Below are 24,886 nucleotides of genomic sequence, written 5' to 3'. Positions count from 1 at the left end.
GCCTGGGCTGGAGAGATGGCTCAGCAGGTAAAAGCACTGACTGCTCTTCCAGAGGTCCTGAGTTCAATTCCCAGCAACCACATGGTGGCTCACAACCATCTGTAATGGGATCCGATGCCCTCTTCTGGTGTGTCTGAAGACAGCTGTAGTGAACTCGTATGGGGGGGGGGGGGTAAACAAAATTTTAAAAAAGAAAAGAAAAGCAATCCTACCTTCCTGTAAGACTGTAACACACTCCCAGAATGGAACTTGCTGGCCCAGGACTTGAGGGTTTAGCTTGTGGCACACTGCCCAGTGACACATCTTCATGCCTGCACTCTGAGCTGAGCACCATCCCTATGAGGAGAACTCAGGAGCTAGAATTAGAACCGGGAAACTGTACTCCCAACATGGCAACTGGTGAGAGATGGAAAAGTCCCAAGACAGAGCCCCCAATTTCACAGTCAACAATGCTGTGCCCACTCCTTTCTTCTTCCTTTCCTGTAAGGTAGGAGAACAACAGCCTAACTTTTCTTGTAGCGTGGATCCTGGGTGTAATTTGAGGTCTCTAATGTGAAAAGCCCTTGACCAGATCAGCCTCGATAAACTCCCGCTCCCTACTATAGCACCTTAAACGAACACCCGACTACCTAGGGAGAAGTTGACAGTGAGATCTCTGCACACATTTCTCTACTGAACATTCACAATGGACGCCATTCTGCTCACTTTACCTATTCTATTCTAGGTGGTTTACTCATGGCATTTCCAAAGACCTATGATCACCATCATTTCTTTGGGGTCTTGGAACATCTAGCTGAAGTGTTAGCCACTGAAAGGGGTGCCTCTGGATCTTTCTGGAGGCAAATGGTTAGGGAGCGAGTGTGCAGATGATGTACACCCAATCTTATCAACTCGCAAAATTCTCCATGAGTTGGTGAGTGTTTTGTTTTGAGATTGGCATGTAGTAGAGACTGGCTTCAAATTTGTCGTGAAGCTAAAAGTGACCGTGAACTTCCAGTTTTCCTGTGTTCACCTCCAAGATCCATACCACAATGCCTGGTCGCTGTAGTGTTGGGGAGGAGACCATGGGAAGCAGACACTACCAGCTGAGCAAGCCAGCAGGTGTGTTCCTGTTGCTTTGCTTGATGGTTGGAGTCAAGGTCTGATTGAAGCCCTAAGTGGTCTAGAACTTTTTAAACTCGGCTGACTTCACACTTGTAGTAAGCCTCCTGCCTCTTCCTCCTAAGTGGTAGGATGACTGAGACACTCCAGATAGGTTAATCTTTCTAGAATGTTCTCTACATCCTCCTGTTAGTTTCACGTGACTGCTTATGACCCTGCTACAGAAAAATCTGTATGGTACAAAAACATACAGCTTAGCTTTGACTCAATGATGGTGTTAAGTAGAAGTATAATGTGTTGTCTCTTGAGGGAAACACCTCTAGAGGCCTGCATGCATGGCATACCCAGAGTAGACGAAGAGGGATTTATCTTGAAGCAACTTGCAGTTTGTCAACCTTAAATCAGTGCAGAGTCAGGCTTGAATTTCACCCACCAGGAAGTCTGAGAAAACTACTACAAATACTTGGACCGATAGTGAGAAGTTTCCTACTGAGAAAAGCTTGAAAAAATCCAAATACAGCATTTGGAAGCCCATTTTGGTCCTTGTTCGGCTCTAGAACAACACACTGACAGCAATGTTCCAATTCTTCAAAAGAAAGACAAACTTTAATTTGAGCTCAAATATGTCAGCTCTTACCACCATTCCTAGATCCACACTATTCATAATTATGTTACATGATTATTGTCATGCGACTGTTTGACTGCACTACTATCTAATTTTATAAATCCAGTTTTTCTGAGGGAACAGAAGCTCTGTAAGCCAGCCAGGTTGGCCAGAGTTAAGCCAGGCAATATGCTTCATACTTCAGCTTGTCTCCGAGGGACGTGCCTGCCAAACACTCTTTGAATCTCTCATCCATTTCCTGGTTCTGTGTTTCGTTGAACAAACGTTTCCAATCACCAACCTCACCTACAACACAGAAAGCACAAAAGACTTAGATATAATGTTATGGTATTTCTTAATTTTATCCTCTGTTCTACCCAAATTTACCTTTTTGTTTAATGCAGTGTTTTCCTTTGAAAGGTTTAAAACAGCAATGTAGTTGTGGTGGCTTGAATAAGAATGGCTGCAATAGGCTCATATATTTGAGTGCTTAGGGAGTGGCACTATTTGAAAAGATTAGAAGGTGTGGCCTTGTGGAAGTGGGTGTGGCATTATTGGAGGAAATGTGTCACTGAGTAGCTGCTTTGACCTTTCAGAAGGCCAAGCCAAGCCCAGTGGCTCACAGTCTCTTCCTGCTGCCTTCAGATCTGGATGTAAAATTCTCAACTGCCATATCTGCCTGTGAGAGGCCATGCTTCCTGCTATCCTGATAATATACTACGAACCCTCTGAAACTGTAAGCAAGCCCCAATTAAATGCTTTATTTTATAAGAGTTGCCAGGAATGGTGACACATGCCTTTAATTCGAGCACTTGGGTAATAGAGGCGGGCAGATCTCTGTGAGTTCAAGGCCAACATGTACAGATGCTGATTTTTTTTGCCCCCCCCCCCCACATCTTATTGTCCTCAGACATGCCATTGTAATGATTATTCTAAGCATCTCCCATTTCACGTTTGTGTAAACACTGCTCCCCATTTATTCTCTGACTTGTCAATATAAGCTGACCAGCCAATGGCTGAGGAAAGAGAGAATAGAGCTGGGCTTCCACCAGCCAAGAGTGGGAAATGGAGAGAGAGGGGAAGTGAGTGAGGAGTCCTGAGAGACTTTGTGGGAAAACACCGGAAGCTCAGAGAGCCAGACCAAAACTAAAATGCAAGTATCTTGGGAATTTTGTCTGGGAGGTAACCAGATTAGCCCAAAGGATTAGAATAGATTATTAACTTCCCAGTCACTGTGCCACAAAGCGTAATTAAATAAATCTTAGAGTCTCAGTCTCATTTATTTGGAAACTAGCTGAGGTACCCTTCCACCTTTAAAAATGAACCCACAACCCACAATGTTCTTGTAAGATCACCAGGGCCTATGGGGGCTTCTCCATTGGTGGATAGCGGATGGCATGCCTACCTTACAAATCTAGGTGAAGAAGACTCCCCCCCAGTGGTCAACCCATATCCTTTTCCCAGCATCTGGGGTCTAAAATCTTATAATTTCAGAATGTCGTTCCTCCTTACAAAAGTTTCTCAGCTACCCAAATACATTTCTTTTTTTTTATTATTTATTTTTATTAGATATTTTCTTTATATACATTTCAAATGCTATCCCAAAAGTTCCCTATACCCTCCCCCGCCCTGCTCCCCTACCCACCCACTCCTGCTTCTTGGACCTGGCATTCCCCTATACTGGGACATATAAAGTTTGCAATACCAAGGGGCCTCTCTTCCCAATGATGGCCGACTAGGCCATCTTCTGCTACATATGCAGCTAGAGACACAGCTCTGGGGGGTACTGATTAGTTCATATTGTTGTTCCACCTATAGGGTTGCAGACCCCTTCAGCTCCTTGGGTGCTTTCTCTAGCTTCTCCATAACCCAGACACTATTGCATATGCCAGAAAGATGTTGCTGAAGGGACCCTGTTATAGCTATCTCGTATGAGGCTATGCCAGTGCCTGGCAAATACAGTGGATGCTCACAGTCATCTATAAGATGGAACCCAAATTCATTTCTAAAGTTAACATTTTACCTTGGGTTTGGTTAACATATCAGACACTGAATTTTTTTTTTTTTTTTTTTTTTGAGAAATCTAATTCTTTGGCCAGTTGCCCGGAGGCCAAGGCAGGAAGATCATTCTTTTAAGTCACCCAGGGCCACATAGCAAGTTCCAGGTCAGCCTGAGCTACATGGTGAAACTCTGTCTCAACAAAGATTTAAAACACTTTTTTTTTTTCTGACATACAATAAGTTATTTCTTTGGCTAGTGAGATGGCTCGGTAGGTAAATGAACCTGATCAAGCCTGGAGATCTGAGTTTGACCACTGGGACCCCTGTTATAGAAGGAGTAGATTGACTTTTACAAGTGGCTGTCTGACCTTCACATGTGTGCTATGGCATGCACATGTGAGCCCACATACATACATGCATGCATGCATACATACATATATACATACACAAATACATATACACACAGACATACATACACACAGAAGATAAATAAATGCATGTAAAGAGTAAGTTATTTCTTTCTGTGGAATCCTCGGATTTTCTCGTTGAAAATTGCAAACTGTTGCACAGCCATTGATATGTGTGCTGATGACGTGGGCTTAATGACATGAGAAAATAGTTATGATGCATTAAGGAAATGAAACAGGACACAAAGCTGTCCCCAGATGCCATCAACTATACCCAACGACAAAAAAACAAAAACAAAAACAAAAAGACAAAACAAAAAGACAAAACAAAAACAAACAAACAAAAAAAACGGCTGGGAGGAAACACACCAAAAAGAAAAGAACCCAGGGGGAAGAAGTTTACATTTTTGATGTCACCTGTAAATGATGTGTGTTTTATTTTCATGCTCTTCCATATTTTTCTGCCCTCTGGACTTTCTACAAAGCACATCAGATTTACTTCATTTATTGTAGGAGTTTTCCTCCCTGAATAACACTTAATGAAATAGATGTATAGAAAGGTTCTATTTTCCCCTTCCTAAAGCTAGTAAAATCAGGTATGAGAATCAGGGTTATACAGGAATCCAGCTGTACCCAGGTTCCTATTTGATCTTCTATTCATAAAGGTTACTTCAAATGGGTCAGGTGAAAAAGTAACGGAAGAAAGTAGACCCAGCTCAAATCCTGAAATGTGACAGTGTAAAAGCCAGACCCTGGGGCTTCAGTCTTCTCCTACATTGCAAAACTAAGTCTCTTGTCTCCTTTTGTTATAAAACTTAACCCCGACCCAGCATTCCAGGCAGTACCTAAGCAGTTCCCATGTTAGTTGTGGCCACCCTTGCTGTTCCGTGGGCTGACGAGATGGCCCAGTGGACACAGGTTCCTACCCCAAAGCTTTAACAGCCTGAATTCTAGCCCCAGGTTCCATATGATGGAAGGATTGGCCCGAGTTCCATAAATTGTCCTCTAACCTCATCATGCATTTCATGGCACACACACACACATACACTAAATGCAATAAAAATGTTAAATATAGTTATATTTTCATCAAATAAGCAATAGAATGAAAGTGGAAAGTCCTAAGTTACAGAATTATGAACTTGGGTAAGAACTTAAAATACGTTAATGAAACTTAAGTAAACCGTCTGCCAAGTACTTAATTTCTTACCCAATGACCATTTTCTTCTTCTTCTTCTTCTATATTAACAAAACTCTGATTTTTAAGTGAGTCACAATGCACTTAGCTCAAAACATGAAAGCTACATTTTCAGCTACTGCTGTAGGGAGGAGAGATGGAGAATGAACGCAAACAGCCTCCGAGCAGGGATTGGTGGGAAGCGCTGGAAGGGAGCTGGTTAGCTTGTGTACAGGGTTCCTTCCTTTGCGGCTTCCTTTTTTCCTACACGGAACCAGAATGTTGGAGCTCAAGCTGCCACTTTGCCATCACTGGGCCCTTAGTGCAGTCAAGGACAGAGACAGCTGCCAGGCTCTGGGCTCCCTGGGTCCTGATTTTTCTTATCAAGGGAGAAAAAAACCCTAAATCTTATTTTGCTTCAGACAAAGTGATTTGGCTTGTGTGTTAAGCAAAGTCACTCCCAAGCTGACACAAGACCCCAAAATGAAAGCAAGGTTACCTTTGCGGAAGAGGAAGGGCCCAATGGCACCATGTGTCTCTTGAGAATTTGCTCTCATGGCCAGGAAGGTGCTCTGAGCCGAGATGGTTTCTATTTGTTCGTCAGTTAAAGAGAAACCAAGGAATTCAGAGATCTGTTTTATTCCAACAACCAAATTCTGGGGAAAAGAAATATTTGAAAGATAAACATCTCTCAGTGGGATTCACAGAGGCCGAGATTTTCTTAAATCAGCACCGTTCATTTATTTAATTTCTGAGAAAGCCTGTTAGGTACCACAGGTCGTCTCTGAACTCCTGTTCCTTTTACCCCTGTTGCCTTGGAGGGAGGTCTCTCTTCCTGCACTCGCCTGGCCCCAGTCCATTCTCACTCACCAGCCCAAAAGACCCTCCTCACTCCTCTGCTCAGATGCCTTCTGTTCCCTCTGGGTGAAAGCCAGAGTTACTCTAGGGGGCCTGCTCTACTGTTCCTCACTTGGTCACACAGCCATGTCACACGCACTTGGCCCCACTCACTCCACCTGCCTCCTCTGTGCACTGCTATCTGGTATGTGTATATCTATGTGTGTCTGTATCTGTGTGTGTGTGTGTCTGTGTCTCTGTGTATGTGTGTCTGTGTGTCTCTCTCTCTGTGGTGTGTGTGTGTTTATGTATGTGGTGCATGTCTGTATACGTGTGTGTCGGTGGTATAGTGCATGTGTGTCTTTGTGTGTGGTGTGTGTATCTATGTATATGTGTATCTGTATGTGGGTATGCGTATCTGTGTGTGTCTGTGTCTGTATCTGTCTCTGCATATGTCTCTATGTATATGGTGCCTATGCGTATGTCTGTCTGTGTCTCTGTGTGTGGTGTGTTTGTATGTGTCTCTGTGTGTGGTATGTGTGTGCTTATCTATGCGTATATGTATCTGTGTGTATTCGTCTGTGTCTGTGTGTGGTATGTGTATCTATGAGTTGTGTCTATGTATATGGTGTGTGAGTCTGTGTGAGTGTATCTGTGTGTGTGGTGTGTGTGTGTCTGTGTATCTATGTGTCTATGTGTGTGTGCATGTGTGTCTATGTGTGGTGGGTATGTGTATCTATGTGTGTGTGTGTATCTATCTCTGTATATGTCTCTATGTGTATGTGTGTCTGTGTGTGTGGTGTGTTTGTGAGTATGTGTATCTGTATATGGTATGTGTGAATATATATGTGCATCTGTATGTGTGTGTGTCTGTGTGTGGTATGTGTATCTATGAGTGTGTGTCTATGTATATGGTGTGTGTGTCTGTGTGTGTTTGTGAGTATGTGTCGCTGTGTGTGGTATGTGTAAATATATATGTGTATGTGTATCTGTGTGTGTGTGGTATGTGTATCTATGATGTGTGTCTATGTATATGGGGTGTGTGTCTATGTATATGGTGTGTGTGTCTGTGTGTAGTATGTGTATCTATGATGTGTGTCTATGTATATGGTGTGTGTGTGTGTGTGTGTGCTAGTGCTCCAGTTCCCTTCCTCAGCTTGGAATGTTCTCCCACAGCTACTTACTTGGCTTACACCCTCATTCCATTCAGTCCTTCGATCAATCATAGCTTCCTGGCAACTCATCAACTGTTATGTTCTTGGATTGATCCAGTGTTCCGACCTTTCACTCTCTAGTCTCCTTCCCCAGCTGTGCGCTTTGTTCTTCTCACATTCTGCACACACGTCAATCTCCTTTGTGTTCCTTACCATTCAGCCTTCCCACCCTTATTCTAGAAACTTCTCCAGTGCAGTGAACTGTATTTGGATTCTCCACCGATGTAGAACGTGTGCTTAAAAGTGTGCTGAGCCATCTCTGACTCTCTGCTTGTTAAGTGAATAAATAATCTTTTTAAGAAAAAGCACTCAGCCGGGCGTGGTGGCGCACGCCTTTAATCCCAGCACTCGGGAGGCAGAGACAGGCAGATTTCTGAGTTCGAGGCCAGCCTGGTCTACAGAGTGAGTTCCAGGACAGCCAGGGCTATACAGAGAAACCCTGTCTCGAAAAACAAAACAAAAAAAAAAAAAAAAAAAAAAGAAAAGAAAAAGCACTCACTTGGAAAATTCATAACCAAATGCATATTTGATTAAATTAGCTGAAACCTATGTATTATTTCTTCTACCACTAGCAGGGGCTGTCCATCACAAATGGAAAAGAAAGCTGTGATTATTAAGCTGCAAGCATTATTTTATTCGCTAAGTAAATAAACTAAAATCTTATGTATAGTGGTCTTTTTCTAGTTTTGTATTTTGTATCTAGATTTTTTTTTAAAAAATGAATACACTCTTAGTTGACAAAATTAGACATTCTAAGTATGTGCTGTGTGCTGTAATCTCTAATAAATACTGCCCTTGAATATCAATGACCATAATCTCACCTCTTTCAGGTCTTCATATAATATGAACTTAACATTTTCATCATCAATATGTTTGTTCCAATTAATTGCAAAATCAAAGTAACTTCCCCAAGAAACTAAAAAGCACAGGAGAAAAAAAAAAAGTAAGACACTGTTCATAACTGAGGGAAACAGACACCATACATATGGGTAAATGATCAAGAGAGGTTGTGTGTATTACAAGTCTGTCTCCAGGAGGTGGAATACACCTGCCTCACTGTCCATACCCACCCGTGTCTTACTTCCTCGAAGATTTCCCATTAGTGATACAACTGAGCAAGTTGTGAGAAGGATCTGACCAGAGCTCAGAAAGAGGGAACAGGCCCGAGCTTCCTTTCTGTCACTGACGCAGGCCCGAGCTTCCTTTCTGTCGCTGGGATGGAATATTCTGACGCAGGCAACTTCAGCAGAGAGTTTGCTTCACTTTACAATTCAAGATCACGTCCACCCTTGTGGGGAAGTCATCACGGCAGGAGCTTGGTCGGCCAATCGTGGTGTCCCTAATGCCTTCATTTGCCTCTGCATGATGGATTTCGGAATTTTGCAAGGAAGAAATCCTGTCCAAGTTATGACTGTCACATCTTGTTGCTAATCAACTGAGCAGAAAGAATGAACGCAGACAGTGGAGAGGATTCTTCATGTTGTCCCACAAGTCACAAAAATCATCACTGAATGTTCCCTTGAGGTTTTATTTATGTATGGAGTGGCGTTACAGATTTGCCCCGCCTCACTCCATGAAGTGTTTCTAGACAACAGAAGCAGGCTGACTGGTGCTTCATAGACATTTCCTAGTGAGTTTTCCTTGCTGCTATGACTTGATCCAATATTTATCTTTTCCAGGGAGCTGGTACCGTATGTAGTGCCCATGTACGCGGAATGCTGTGGGATTCACTATATCAAACACCCTTTAGAGTGGCCTTCACAGATTGTGGCATATAGATAGAACATGGAATATTCAAATAGTGGTGCTGGCATCCGTGGCATAAATGAATTGGGAGGCATCATGTAGACAAATATATGGCAGAAAAACAAAATACTGGTCTCATCTACCTGTTGGATCTTTTTAAAGGTTGAATAACACAGAAAGCAGGATGGTGCCAGGGATGCGAAGGAAGGCAATTACAACTCTGACGTAACCTTGGAGCACTGAGTTGTGAATAAGTCTAGTAAGCTAATGTACAGCCTAGGTATTAGAGTTATGAATCCAGTGTTGCATAATGAAGTAGTGTTTGCTAAGGGACCAGAAAACATATATGACTCTTTCTCTATACACAACAAAGCAGCTGTGTGACATGATGGCTTGACTTCAGTAATCATTTCACATGTGTATGTATAGCAAAACACAGTGTCCATCTTTAACATCATTTAAAAAAAATAGATTGAGAGAAGCGGTTCTGTGGTGTGAAAATACTTTTCCTGGGAAGATGTAGCACACATGTCTACTCATCCCCGATAGAGATCCCGCAACAGACCAAAGTATGGGTACCACCAAAGTCCAACTTGGTGAACCAATAAGTTCCCTTGGGGTTGCTTGCAGCACCAGAAATGACTCAAAGACAGCTGCATCACCAAGGCCTATGGGGGACTGCTCACAAAAGCTGGGAACCTAGAGCACACTGCACACCCACAGCCAGCTCAACAGGTAGGAGAGTGTCCATTCCAAGTGACTCTGGTCTAGACCTCTTGCAGGCAGCTTAGCTGGTTTCTGCTTCTTCCCAGCAGCTGGTCTGTCTCAGGGTCCTTACAGCTTAGTTTCACTCTCTGAACGGGACTCTCAGATTTTGTTATTTTAATCTCAGAGAAAACTGTTCGTCAGCATGTAACATCTCTTAAAGAGAACGGACAATATCATCTCCTCTATGGTCATTTAGCTGCTATTAAAAGGAGATACATAGAGACCTCTGGCCACTGTATTCATGGACCACTAAAACAAGTGGGGTGATTAGCAATTGGCAGAACATTTGTGTTAGTGTTCTCTGCTGTACAGCAGGGCCTTACTCTAGTTGGTCATGAGTCTTAGGGGAAAGCACTCCTATACAGCACCTAGTTTAGTATCTGAAGAAGCAGTAGCAGCTAGAAATTAATAGTTACTATTTCATCATGGAAAGAGGAAGGGCTCACAAGGCTCCATAACTCCTCAAGAGTCTTAGCAGTTAATAATGGTGGGTGGGGGTGCGTCGCTTTCCTCTGTGGTGTAACCATGCATGCTCCAGTATAGAACTTCCCATCCATGCTCATGCAAGTTTCTGTGATAGTCTGAATGAAATGTCCTCCATAGGCTCAGCTATTTGGATACTTGGTTCCAAGTTGGTGGTGCTGTTTGGATAGGTATAGGAGGTGTGGCCTTGTGGAGGAAGTGTGTCACTGGGGGCGGGCTTTGAGATTTCAAAGCTCCATGCCATTTCCAAGTCCCTCTCTTCTTGTGCTTGCTGTTTGAGAAGTCAGATCTCAGCTTCCTGCTCCAGCCACCATGCGTCTGTTTGGCATCATGCACTCTTATCCTTCTGGAACTGGAAGCTCAGATAAACTCTTTCTTCAATAAGCTGTCCTGGCCAAGGAGTTCCATCACAGTGACAGAAAAGTGACTAGCGCAGCAACCGTATTTAAACTCAGCAAGTTGCATGTGCACAGAAAGACAGGAAATAATAGAGAGAGTTGTTGGGAAGGAAGTTTCAATGGGAAAAGGACGGGAGACCAAAGAAGGTCATGGGGAGAAGAGAAGGCTAAAATTCATTATACGCATATGTGAAATTATCAAGGAACAAAAAAATCAATAATTTAAATAGTAGTTATTGATAACTAGAGATAAGATGTTTACATAGTCTAACAAAAATGTTTTAGGCATATCTACACAAATCTGTGGATTTTTCTTTTTCTTGGGTCTTTTTTGACACTGAGATACAGTGACTTGAGAGAAAAAAAACTAGAAATACTTTTCTATATTACTCTTTAAAAACATCTTTGTTCTTAATCTCTTCTATGACCACTTAATATTCATGGTCAACAAGATGAACTCTCCAACCTGAGGGTTTCAACCCACTTGGGGGGTGGGCATCAAAAGAGCCTTTCACAGTGGTCCCATAAGACCCTAGGAAGTAACAGATATTTACATTATGATTCATAACTAGCAAAATTGCAGTTGTGGGGTAGCAGCAAGAATAATTTTATGTTTGGGGGTCATCACAGCATGAGAAACTGTATCAAAGGGTCTCAGCATTAGGAAGGTTGAGGACCACTGTGCTAGAGTATCCTTGAAACCAGAGATGCATCGGTAACTTGGTGCATGAAACCGCTGCTGCAGCTGCTGCAAAACCTCCTTTAAATGTAAACTTCCCCTTCCAAGATCTTCACAAATCTTATTTCTTTACATTTTCACATTTATGGATTCACCTGTTGAAGATGAAATTCTCTTATTAAAAGTCATACCTTGTCCCTTTATGAATTGTCTGAAGAATTCATCCCATGAGGCATAGCTGGGAATATCGGGGACATCATTATGAAAATGAAAAAAGGACACCGCTGTATCCTTAGGGTTTCGAAAGATCACCAATATCTAGAGAACAAAAACGAAGTTAATTTATGGAGCTTTGTATTGCAGCGTGGAAAGGAGAAAGGGTGAACAGCATCATAACTGTATTGGTACAGGGAGCAAGAGGAACCATGGTAGATCACAGATGGGGGAAGGGAAGAGGAAGGATAGAAGAGTGGGACTGAGAGGACCTTTGCTAATAATGACCACAAAAAGGCAGATGTAGAAGACACTAAAAGGCAAAACAGAACAATTCCCCTAGCAGAATCAAGAAGGATAGATTTGAAAGGTAAGATCCCAAATAAAGCAAAAGATTGCAAACTAATCTTTAAGGTTATTGGACATGAGATGCTGAGGCGGTGTGTGTCTGTGGAATGCAGATGGGGCTGGACCTCTCATTCCCACGTCTGTCTTCTCCAGTGACCTCCGATGCCCTTTGGATGAAAAGTGTGAAAGGAGAAAAGTAAAGAGCAAACTGAGTCTTAGGGGGACCCAAGGATTGTGGGAGAGGACCCAAGGATTGTGGGAGAGTACATGGCTGCCCCGTGTGCCTGGAGGAAATCAGATGCATCCTGGCATCCTGTTTCAAACCTAAGACAACCGAGCATCGGGTTGAACACACTGAGACGATACAGCAGAAGCAGGATAAGGCCGAACAGATGTCATGTAGCTTTCTGAAAAGGGGAAGACGACCCTCCCACCCCTACACCCCCAACCCTGGAAATTTCTTGACTAAATATATTTGAGGCCCTTGTAAGAAGCAGCTGAACCCAGCAGGGGGCAACACCAGCCCTCTGCAGAGTCACTGAGGAGGCTGCTCCTCAAGTGGTTTTGGCCGCTTTCCAGAGCTTTTCTGGACTTAAGTTATCTGTGAAAATTGGAAGGCAACAAGCAGAAAGCAATAGCAGCTCCGTCCTCAAATGCAAAGGGCCTAACTGACTCGTGGAAACGGACCTCGGGACTTCCAAACTGGGGTGGGAGAAGGGTCATAGCTAACAACAGAGAGGCTGGGAAGAGAAGAGCTCCTAGCTTTTTTTTTTTTTTTTTTTTTTGGTTTTTCGAGGCAGGGTTTCTCTGTGTAGCCTTGGCTGTCCTGGAACTCACTCTGTAGACCAGGCTGGCCTCGAACTCAGAAATCCGCCTGCCTCTGCCTCCCGAGTGCTGGGATTAAAGGCGTGCGCCACCACGCCCGGCGAGCTCTTAGCTTTTATTTCATCAGATTACAGTTCTATGCAAAGCATCATCAGACGTGCTCTATGAACTCTCCAATCAAAGGGAGGAGAAAATAAACGTTTTATTTTTTTTAAAGCATCTTTAGGAAGTATCTACTAAAATGGTAAATATGGCTAATTCTAAGACACTGGGGACTCACCCTTGAGGCAGTACTGAGCTTGGGAGCAGCTTACTTTCTGTGTCTGTTCATTGAGAATCCTACACGCATACTCTTAGATTTTTCTTCTCTTCTTGAAGGTTTTGCGTTCTACTAAAAGTATCTCGATTTTGTTATTATTATTGTTTAGGGCAGGGTTCCACTGTTGCCTGGCCTGGAATTTGCTCTGTCCACGGCACCTGCCCCCCCGTCTCCTGGGTGCTGGGTACCACCATATTAAAATATCTTCAATAAAATCTCCAACTTTGCATGGTACTGACCAACCCTAAATGACTTTACTGCATCAAAGTCACAAATCCTGGTTAGACCTGAGTCGGGCTCCCCTCAAGATGAGAGGAAAGCCTCGCTCATGCTGCTGAAGATGTCAGGGTGGAGCATCAGTTCTGTCCTCTCACTGCTGACATGCCTGCCACAGAGATACTTGAGCATTAACTGAACTGTTCAAATAGCAATGAAATGAAGCCAGCCTAGATGGCCATCAACAGATGAATGAATGGATGTAGCAAATGTGGTTCACAATGGAACTCCATTGAGCTGTAAAGGAAACTGAAGTCACTGACAGTTTGCAGGAAGATGGGAGCAACTGGGAAGCACGTTAAGCAATTCAAGCCAGATTAATATAAATAGCACATACTTTCTTACATACGTTCAGAATCTATAACTGAGTGTGTATGTGTATGAGAGTGTGTATGTATATGAGTGTGTGCAAGTATGTGTGGATGTGAGTGTGTGTGTGTGTGTGTGTGTAGATCGATCATGAAAGTAGAAAGGGGACCATGAAAAGGAAGAAGAGACCTCAAGGGAAGGGGGAAGATGGAATCTGTGTGATAGGAAGGCAGAAGGGACCCACACGAGTGGAGGGAGAAGGGAGGGAGGAGTGGAGGATGCAGAGTCATGCCTTGTCACTCTTGATGTTAGATATTTAGACAAATGGAAATAAGAGTCAAGGCAACAAGAATTCTGTCTGGTGATGCAATGGTGCCTATTTTATGTGAAATTCTGAAATAATACAGTTGCAGATGTCACCAGAAAAAAAAATCTTCTTAAGTAGTAAGATTCTAAAGCCTATCAATTGTAAAACCAATAAACTAATAATAAACTAATAAACTACACATTTCCTCTTATGTATGGTTTCTATACAAGCTGAAATGCATTTGACTTTAATGGAAACATAGCAAAACATCCAAAGAAAGAAATGACAAAAGAAATACTATATTTTACATTTCACATATTCAAATTCTACAATTACTAGAAAATTCACAGCAATATCCATAACTATGGGGTTGAATATATAGCTCAGTGGTAGGGTTCTTGCTGAGCATGTGTGAGTCTCTGGGTTTGACCGCTAGCACTGCCAAAACTTGAGGTCAAAGTTCCGGAGAAATCAAATAGTAGCCTGTATGTATACATAAAAGTTTCCAATTCATCACATACATGATACACACATACATACACACAACCAAAACACTCACACATAAACAAAATAGAACTAAATCTTTTTATATGTCTCAAATTCACTCACCTTGGCTTTGTTCTTGAAGATGGACTGAGGTAGCTTGTCATAGTGAAGGTGGGTTGTCAGGATCCTTGGTGACGGGAAGAGTTTCATTCTCTACAAAATAGGGACACTAGGGTGAGTGTGTGTGTGTGTGTGTGTGTGTGTGTGTGTGTGTATGAGTGTATGTGAAAGACATGTATAAGACAATGAATGTGTGAGAATATATCTGAGTGTGTGGGGAGTGGGTGTGTCTGTGAAAGTGTGTATGTGAATGTGTGTGAGAGTATGTTTAAGAAAATGTGTATATGAGAGAGTATGTCTGAGTGTGTGAGAGTGTATGCTTGTAAGAGTGTGTATGTGAGTGTTAGAGTATTATGTATGTATGAGTGTGTGTGTGTGTGTTCAGTCCCCTAGAAGCATGGTATCTAAGTGGTGGCCTCAAGAACTCTATAATTATTTTATCTTCTGCTCCCCTACATTTTTCATGGAGAATCATAAACAAATCATTAATCCCATCAGTTACTTTATTGGATCCTGCTTTCCATCTTCCATCATTGTCACTTATCCTCTACCCTTTATAACAATCACATCGACTAGTTCAGAACCTATATTTCACTGTTTTGTTTAGTCATATCTCTCCTGTACCAAGGCCTTAATAGAAATATTCAAGTCTTCCATGTTTCCTAAAAGTCCACCTAAAACAAGCAGAACTAAACTTCTCTGAGTGTGTACGTGTGCACTCCCATGCAAGAACATATATATGTGTGTGTGTGTAAATGTGGAATGCAAATGTTTCTATGTATGTGTGCTTGTGCATGCTCTCTCAGAGGCCAGAGAAGACACTGAGCGACCTGCTGTGTCACTGCCCACACAGTGTTCCTTTGAGACAGTCTCTGACAAAATGTGGAGGTGGGTTGACAGCCAGAAAGTCCCAGGAACTCTCCTGTCTCCATCCCCTCCAGCAATGGTATGATAGGAGCACTTGGCCTTTTATGTGGGCACTGAGATCTAAACTCAGGCCTTAAGATTGTACAGTAAGAGCTCTCTTACCCACTCACATTATCTTTCTAGCCCCTAGAGATATTTTTTCTTTTTATGGTTTTTCAAGACAAGGTTTCCCTGTGTATCTCTGGTTTTCTTGGAACTAGCTCTGTAAACCAGGTTGGCCTCAAACTCAAAGATCCGCCTGTCCTTACCTTCTGAGTGCTGGGATTAAAGGAGTACCTTGCACCCAAATATCCCAAAACACTCTGAAGGTCCAGGTTTCCTAACTATCTGAGAAATTATTTATGAAATGTTTGTTCATTTAAAGGTTATAGAATAATTGATTATTTTTCTGTTATCTATTTCTACTGAGAAGTAAAGAGAACAAGGTTTTATGGCCATGTGTGGGGGTGGGGTGTGTCAGTAACCAGGACTAGGGATCGAGAGGCAGGAAGAACACAAATTTAAAGTAGAGTGGACACATAATAAATTCCAGGCCACAGAGACCCTGTCTGAAGAGCAAATACACAACACTGTTAAGTGGTAAAGGGACTTTAGCTTGCAATCAGTTCTTATAAATATATTTTATTCAGAGGGCGAGGCTTCGATTTGGCCAGCCCCACATTTGAGGATAGCACTCAAAGCTTCATAAGCTGTGTTATAACTCCAGTAACAAAATAATATTTAGGAATTTGTAGTTAATTCTATAAAAACTTATGAAGATTTTAACTCAAAGAAGAGAAAAAAATCAAGACTTTGAAAGATTAAAAAATATTTAATCAACGCAGTGAGTCCAAGTGATTTGTTATGGTTAATGGCTGAGTTCCAGTAAACTGTCTTCCTTGGTGTTTAAAATAACTTGGTTACATCCATTCACAGCAGGCTGATATTAGAGCCTCTATTATAGAGATTAAGGTTAGGCTCTGAGGTTTTAGATGCTTTGAACGACATCCAATAAGTGCTCATTTTCAGGTTAAATGACAGTTTACTGTTCCTCCAACACCACACGGCCCCAAGTCACACAGTGACTCATGCAGGACGACAAAGCAGGATTAGAGGCACAGAGAGGAAAGTATTTGCCACAGAACTAGATATACAACACTTTATTCAAACAAATGAGTAACATATCTAAAGCATAATCAATAGGAAGACTGACTATACATAGAATATATACATATTCTTCAGACAAGTCTTAGAGGAAAGTCTTCTTTATATCGAATCACTATTTACTTAAGCCTACCTTCTCACTGATTTCTGTGTGGAACTAAAAGGCACGCTGTATTTTAAAAGTAGATACAACAACTAAATTATAACTGAAATAGAAATTTGCCTCTAAAGCATCTTAATAAAAAACATAATCATTTCTGATAAACTTTAGATATGAAACCCTTTTGGGGGTTGACATAGTTCAAATGTCTTTCTGGTAACTCTGGAGCTAGTGAGTAGGCACCTATGACCTGTGGTAGAACACAATTGTGCTTCATTCTGCAGGAAGGAACACACACACACACACACACACACACACACACACACACACACACACACTTAATGTTTGTTCTTCGTTAACCTTCAACCTAGATGCCATCCAAACAGAGGTTCAGGGAGAATGGAAAGTCTAGGTATCCTTGATGTTTACCTTGATGTGGTTAGAGTTGGTCTGGTGCTGCTATGTCTTCAAATGCTACTGTATCCCAAGACCTGGTTGCCCCATCCGGCACAGCCAAGTTAGCTCAGAGCTAATTCCAAAGCTGCAAGCAGCTTCCCTCAAGCCTTCTTTCTGGCTCCAGTAATGTGGCTTGGGTGCACACCAGACAGATGGTGGTCTTGAACCTCAGTCCAATTTGGGTCCACTCGAGAGAAACCCAAAGCCATGAAAGTCAGAGGACAAATCTCGGCTCCAACTAAGGGGAAGAATTGGTCACAATAGACAGCTGTTGGTCCTAAGAGCCTACAGACACAAGAACCAACTTCCAAAGCTACAGTGAGACTTAAAAGCCTCCCAGTCATGTCAGATACTAGTCTAGATTATCACAGAAATATACATCCTAGGTTGAACAGATAATAATAACTAGAAACAAGGAACGTTTGTTTGTTCAGCTAGATGGTCTTCCAAAACCTCAGGGACTCACAGAACATGCCATTGAAAGATATATAAAAATTAATTTAAGGTCTTTTAGACATCGAAACATGTCAGCTCCTAGTAGCACCTCATTCCACTCCAAAGAAGATGATGAGCATCAAAGGACCTCCAATTAGAGGCAAGCTAGCCACTGAGCAGAGAGAATGCCTTAAACCTCATCTGCAGACAGAACACTCTCTGAAAAATGCACAAACTTAAATGCAGACAATATCTACAGTTGAGCTCTGCCAACACAGAGTAAGAAAGTCCTGGTGAGATGGCTGGTGAGATGGCTCAGTGGGTAAGAACACCTGACTGCTCTTCCGAAGGTCCAGAGTTCAAATCCCAGCAACCACATGGTGGCTCACAACCATCTGTAACAAGATCTGGTGCCCTCTTCTGGAGTGTCTGAAGACAGCTACAGTGTACTTACATATAATAAATCTTTTTAAAAAAATTACTACTTTGCAAATATCTGTCATATACACTAGGCCAGAAGGCTGAAGATAGATACTCCAATGCTATAGAGACATTTTGGGGGGCCGTTCAGACAGCCAACTATAGCTGCCTACCTGTACTTCTTGCATATTCACATAATATTTATTTCCTTCTCAAGTCTCTGTTGGAGTCAAAGACTAGAGAGCTGTAGCCTCACATTTAAACTTGAGTAGCAAAGGATCTAGGAAAGTGTTTTAGAGTCTAAGGAAATGTTTTTAGGATGGTAAATGCAAGGTTTAAAGGTTGGAGGACATGAAGGTTTAAGTTGCAAGAAGATGTTTAAAGGTTAGCAGATGAAGACTAGAGGGTCTGTAAGGTATTTTATGAAGGTTGTAGGAGATTGTAAACTGGTGTTTACAATCAAACAGGTTGGTAATTGCAAGTTATGAACATTAAAGGATTTAAATGCTTGAGACAGTAAGAAAAATGATTTAAATGCAAAACCCACCAAGATAGGATAGATTTAAAAAATACTTTCTCCTAAGTTGCCAAATACAATTGGATTGGACATTATGAATGTAATTATTGCACCATAGATTCCCTTATTGTTTCATACTTGTTCTTACTGTATACAGTTTATTATTGTAAGAAAAAGAGCCTTTTTATTTAGACAGAAAGGGGTCTGGTGCTGCTTTGTATTTAAATGTAAAGCTCTGTATTTCAAGACCTGGCTGCCCCAGAATGAATTCTCAGGCATACCAGCTCTTGTTGTGTGAACCTTGCTCCCCAAGTTAATCGGTCCATAAAAGGTTAAAGCTTATGATTTACAGTAGATAGAGGTAGGAGGATTTTCACCAGCTGGCTGGCGACCTCAGATAAAGAGAGAGGAGAAAGAAGAAAGCACATGGAGAGAGCAGAAAGCCACCATGAGAAGAGATGGACCATGAGCCCATGGCCAGGAGAAACAGCGGTAAGAAGAGACACATGGCTGGGATGTAAGTTAGAACCGCTCCAAACCTGCCCAGTCTAGGCTTATAACTTATATATAAAATACTGGGATTTTGTATCTTATATATAGGATAACTAGAATATAATAATTTATTTTACACCAGCTCTCCCACTGCGGCACAGAGGAGATAAGTAGCAATGACATAAACCTCAGAGACAAGAGTCACCCTCCGGGAGTCCGGGGGAGGGACACAAGAAGAAACCTTGAAATGACTGACATTTGGTTTACCTCCCTGTATTATCAGTAAGCTACAGGGAAGGCAGATCTTCAGAATGTTAATCCACTGTCTTTTCAGGTTAATGGTTCTCTTGAATAAAGCAGAGATTTAAGATGTGGTTCATCGTTCTTGGCTGTTCTTGGGCAGCGCAGATCCAGTTGCACTAGGATACTATGCCAAATTCACTTGACTGAATTTATTTTCAGATTTCATTTTATGGGCTAGAGAGATGGCTCAGTGGTTTAGAATACTGTTTGATCTTGCAGAGGAACAAGAGTCAATTTCTAGCACACACATGGTAGATTATAACCAACCATAACTTCAGTCCTAGAGGATCGGATGCCCTCTTACAAGGCTTCCACAGGCACTAGGCATTCACGTAGTGTGTATATGTATATGTGTATGTATATGTATATGTGTATGTGTATGTGTATGTATATGTATGCATGCAAAAAAACACTTATAAAATTAGTTAATTAAAAATAAAAAATGTATTTTTATGAGTATGACTATCTTGCTTGCATGTATGTATGTGTATGTAGTGTTCATGTGTCTGGTGCCAACAGAGGCAGAAGAGGGAATCAGATTCCCTGGAATGGTTGTCAGCTACCATGTGGGTGCTGGGAACCAAATTTACCTCCCCTTCAAGAGCAGAAGTGCCATTAACCTCAGAGCCATGTATTTCTCCAGGCCCACTTCAGTGAATATTTTAAAGTGGAGTTAAATTCTTCCAGAACACCTTGACTGCAGTAGTCATTTAGAGATTTTCACTACAGCTAGACTTTTCTTTAACGGAAAGGGTAACTTCCCTTTCACAATTGGCACTAAGATCAAATAAAGAAGGTTCTAGAAAAAGCCAGGGCAACACTTGGCTTTACACTCACAGTGGTGTAGCTGAAGAAGCAGAAAGTCCCCCACTGGATGAGGATAAGACTACCACCACAAACCAAGGCCAAATTTGAAGCAAGCTCTAGTCAAATATTGGCCAGTTTGATGGATTCTGGTAAGGCTAGTCCAGGGTTCCCAGAAAATGGTAACAAGTCAAATTGTGCAGAGGCTTATAAAGGCAAACCCATGAAGCCATGTGCTTCCCACCAAGTCCAGGGGGCAAGCATACAGCCTGCCTGCTTCCTGCCTGCTTCCTGCCTGCCCACCAACACCCAATCAGAAGCGAGTATACATCCTGATGCATTTCCTATCTATGCACTTCCTGCCTACATGTGGCCAAACACATCCTTGGGTCAAGCAAACCTGTCTAGAGGAGTGAAAATATGTGTCCTGTTATCTTACATAAACAATGGATAGCCGCCAGCGTCTCAGGAAGTTTCTGTCCTGGGGCAAGTGGCTTACAGGTTAGAGGCATTTTGTTTCATGGAACTCTTAAACACAGTCATTAAAACTTAAAACATAACTTTGGATCTCACATGAGGAGCAGAAATACCACATCTTCTAGGAGAGGAAGAGAGGCTCCAAGGATACTCAAGTTCAGAGGCAAATCCTCACATGTCAAGAACCTAGACTGGCGGGCTGGTCAGATGGCTCAATGGTTAAGAGCACTGACTGCTCTTCCACAGGTCCTGAGTTCAATTCCCAGCAACCACATGGTGGCTCACAACCATCTATAATGCAATCTGATGCCCTCTTCTGGTGTGTCTGAAGACAGCTATGGTGTACCCATACACATTAAATAAGTAAATAAATAAATAAATAAATCAGAAGAAGGAGGAGGAGGAGGAGAGGAATTTCATGTATAACGTACAAGCCAACAGTCTAAATCCTATTTCAAACCTAAGACAAGCCCATTTGTGCTGAAGGTAGGTAATAACATTGGCAAATAAAGTAAAAAAAAAAAAAAGATCCTGACCCAGGACATAATAGGTTTTTAAAATAAAGGTTAGAAAGCTGGGCACACGTTAGTATCACTTCTAAAGCAATACCAAATGTCCTCATTAGGAGCAAGGTTACGTGACAGACGTTTGGCTTTTCTCTAGGTGTCCCATCCCTTCCCTTAGCAAAAGCTCAGAGTCCTTCTGTTCTCCTAGCCCTAAAGCCTGAGCCCCTGCTGTCTGAGCCTTCATTGGATGCCCTCAAGCAGTAACAACCCTCCCCAAGTTTGGGACGCTGGGCCTTAATGGCCTCTGAGCTCTCTTTTGCACCTTGAGGTGCCGTGGGTGGCTGCCCACGCACCGGGATTTGCGGCTTGCCTCCCACTCATGCTCAAGTCTCAAACAGCTGCCATTCAAACTTCATTTTTCTGCTGTTACTTTCCCCAATCCATGGAAATGGGCTCCCTTTAACCTTTGGGACCTTGGCGTTTGTATTCGTCAAGGTGTAGAGTGTGGTCACTTCCCAGAAGCTGTTCCCGCAAGTCCCCGTGCCCTGGGTTTCGGATGTCTGCTCTAGGAAAGCTCGGTGGTGAGCACTTCCAGAGTTTTATGAGAATGGTTTCCCCTGGGTCCAGCCTTCCTTCCTCCCTGTATGAGGCCAGGAGAGGGCGGTTCACCTTCTTCCTGCTGTGTCTAAGCACAAGATCCCATAGCAGAGCCTACCTCTTACCCCTTCCTCCTGGGCAGTAAGCAGAGATTCCCGAATGCAGTGTCCCAGCCAATTCTGATGAGAGAGAGAGTAATGCTAATAGGCTGAGAGCTCTGTAAACGCTTTCAAGGCTCATCCTCATTGGAGGCTTGTCTGACCTAACTACCCCTTCGCTATTCCTCGCTGGTCACGTACACAGCTGTAATGAAGGTAAGGAAATTGAAAATGCCTCTGCCTAGCATCCTACCCGTGCCTGTAACTTTTGGGCTTAGTTCCTGTCTTGGGTGTTCTCAGATTACTTGCGCGTCAAGTTAAAAGAATTGCTACTATTCGTAAGAATATTAAATTCTTTCAAGAGCTCGAATCAGAAAGCTCAGATTCCATTTTTGGCCTTGCCATTTATTATCTTCATCTTGGGCAAGGTTGGCAATTTCGTCCTTTGTCAACTGGTGATAAAGTTGTTTTGTAAGAAAATGTGATAATACCGGAAGAGGCCTGAGGATGTGGTAAACAAGCAATAACTCACGATCAGTGATCATTGTGAGCACCTATTAATACTTTCTGAACTCAGAAGGGAAGACTCCAGAGTGGAAGAAATCCCCCTGGGATTGTGTGCTGTACCTTGAAAGACTGTGGGTACCAACCTGATATTTTTCTGCGTCACCACATTCAAGAACTGGAAATTCTGGACATGTGTATTTCTTTTTAGAAACGGCAAATATTAATTCACTGACAATATGGAGAATCCAGTTTGAACCTGTAAGAAAAACAAACAGAAAACAGAAGCTCATCAAGGAGTCTTGTAACAAAGACATTCCACCTTCGCATATAGATGAGGAAAATTTACATTTTCAACTCTCCCATGATGTCTGCATTTCCTTCTTTAGAGGTTGAAAGAACCTAGATACTGGGAAAAAATAATTTGGGAGCAAAGAGCATTTGTGTGTATTAACATGGAATTTAGTGAACTTATAAAATTCATCTTTTCTTTCCCTTCCCCGCTCCCTCCCACTCTTCCTTTCTCTTGAGGGCAGGGTCTTACAGTGTACCCCACATTGGCTTCTAACTCATGAGTCCCCTGTCTCAGCCTCATGAGTACTGAGATTCCAGACATCTGACACCACATCAACCTCAGATGTCTCCTTGACATGACTCATTTTGAAAATAGAATATGTTTCTTGAAGAAGAATATTATGCTAGAGAAATGTTGGGTTTATATACTATATTTCCTCCGCAATTAAGCTACAGGAGTGTATGATCTCGATTTTATAAAAGTCCAGCATTAAGTAGCAGAAAAGTGTTCAAAGAAATGGGCTAGCACTCGGGAGGCAGAGGCAGGCGGATTTCTGAGTTCGAGGCCAGCCTGGTCTACAAAGTGAGTTCCAGGACAGCCAGGGCTACACAGAGAAACCCTGTCTCGAAAAACCAAAAAAAAAAAAAAAAAAAAGAAATGGGCTTTCGTAAGTAACAGTTGAAAGAATCAGTAGCAGATGCTGCCAGAGGGTGGAATAGCTCACACCTATAACCCAAGCACGCTAGAGGCCGAAGCAGAAGACGTAAGTTCTAGGTCAGCCTGAACCTCAATTAAAACAAGCAAACAAAGACACAAACAGAAAAAGTAGATAATGTACAGTAGAGCAAGTTAGATTCTTAATCTTTCTCCTCCAATCTTTTTCCGCCACTGATGACGGACCTTCTAAAACTGATTTGAGAAACCAGAGAATTAGTGTTAGATCCTGGATAAAAAAAAAAAAAACCTCACCACATGGAAACCATTATATAAATGACAGAAATGACATTCTACCATTATCTGTCAAAAATAGTCACATTTTGTTATTCTGACCCCGCCATGCTGCCTCCCACCACTCATTCCATCCTCTGCCGTGACCTCTGCACCCTGACCTCTAGGATGATATATCTCAAGCTGTCTCAGCTGTTGACTTTGTTTTTTTTTTTTTTTTTTCCCCAGAGCTGAGGACCGAACCCAGGGCCTTGCGCTTGCTAGGCAAGCGCTCTACCACTGAGCTAAATCCCCAGCCCCAGCTGTTGACTTTGTAACGCATGCACTCTCCTGTCCTGGTCTCCTCCCTGCTGATTTCCAGTGTGTTCCATGTGGAAACGAGCCTCCTCCTTCCCACCTTCACCCTCTCCCACCTCCTTCCACAATGCACTCGTAGGGAAAGGCCCTCTTTACCACACTTCGGGTAGGATGCTAGCAGGACGTCATCACTTCTGGCTTCAAAGGCATCCAAAGCTCGGAGAGTTTCCTGAGTGCACATGGTGATTGGGTAAGGAATCCCCTGGTAGGTGAGAAATAACTGGGAAAGTGTCGTCTCTTTTGATTTTTCTAAAGCGTCATCGATGTAGTCGATAAACTTGGACTTATCAGCCATGCTGGCTCCCTGCTAATGTGTCCACTCTGTGTCACCCAGGTGGAGTGACTATTTGTAATAGTCTTTCCCAGTCACATGGAAAACAATCAGCCAATTCTCATCCACTCTTTCATCCTGTTTGAATATCCTCCTGGCAAAAGGTGAGGCACAGGTGCGGACAGGCTCAGGAGCTGTTACTCTAGAGGCTTCTTATATTACCAGTTAGGCATCCCACCCCAGGAAAAGAAGAACTAAATCTCTTAGCAGAAGATTAATAGACACTAAATATCTAACAAGTAGATGCTTAATAAAACCAGACGTTCAGTTTTCCTATGAGAAACTCTCAGGGTGAGACTTCTGGTTTCCTTTGGATTGGCAGTTTCCCAAACACTTAGTTTGACAATTAAAATCACAGAGTAATTTAGTGAAGTGATTAAAGCCCCAATTTAGGGACATTCCTGGATACTGGGCTCCGTTTTGGTGTTTATGAACTTAAAAGATTTGTAAGTCTTGTCTTTACCCATTTAGCAGTACGTCCATGGTTCATAGAAGGGAGCTGTTTTGTGAGAGGGAGAACTCAGTGCAGGGCCATCTCCCACCCTCTGAGCTCTGCCCCCT

General features: G+C 42.4%; 1 protein-coding gene across 1 annotated transcript; it reads right to left on the bottom strand.

The window, feature by feature from the left end:
• Positions 1-513: 513 nt before the first annotated feature.
• Positions 514-24,289, bottom strand: Sult6b1 (sulfotransferase family 6B member 1). Its single transcript, XM_085832838.1, has 7 exons — positions 24,091-24,289; positions 22,541-22,653; positions 14,619-14,708; positions 11,604-11,730; positions 8,160-8,254; positions 5,787-5,943; positions 514-2,011 (listed from the first exon to the last, which is right to left on the bottom strand). Exons 1-7 carry the CDS (start codon positions 24,287-24,289, stop codon positions 1,881-1,883), a joined length of 912 nt encoding a protein of 303 aa, XP_085688964.1. The 3' UTR covers positions 514-1,880.
• Between the last annotated feature and the right edge of the window lie 597 nt (positions 24,290-24,886).

This window comes from Mus caroli, unplaced genomic scaffold (assembly GCF_978045245.1).
Source record: "Mus caroli unplaced genomic scaffold, Mus_caroli_1 scaffold_18, whole genome shotgun sequence".
In the NCBI taxonomy this organism is placed as follows: domain Eukaryota; kingdom Metazoa; phylum Chordata; class Mammalia; order Rodentia; family Muridae; genus Mus; species Mus caroli.
This window is presented reverse-complemented; position numbering and strand designations above follow the sequence as displayed.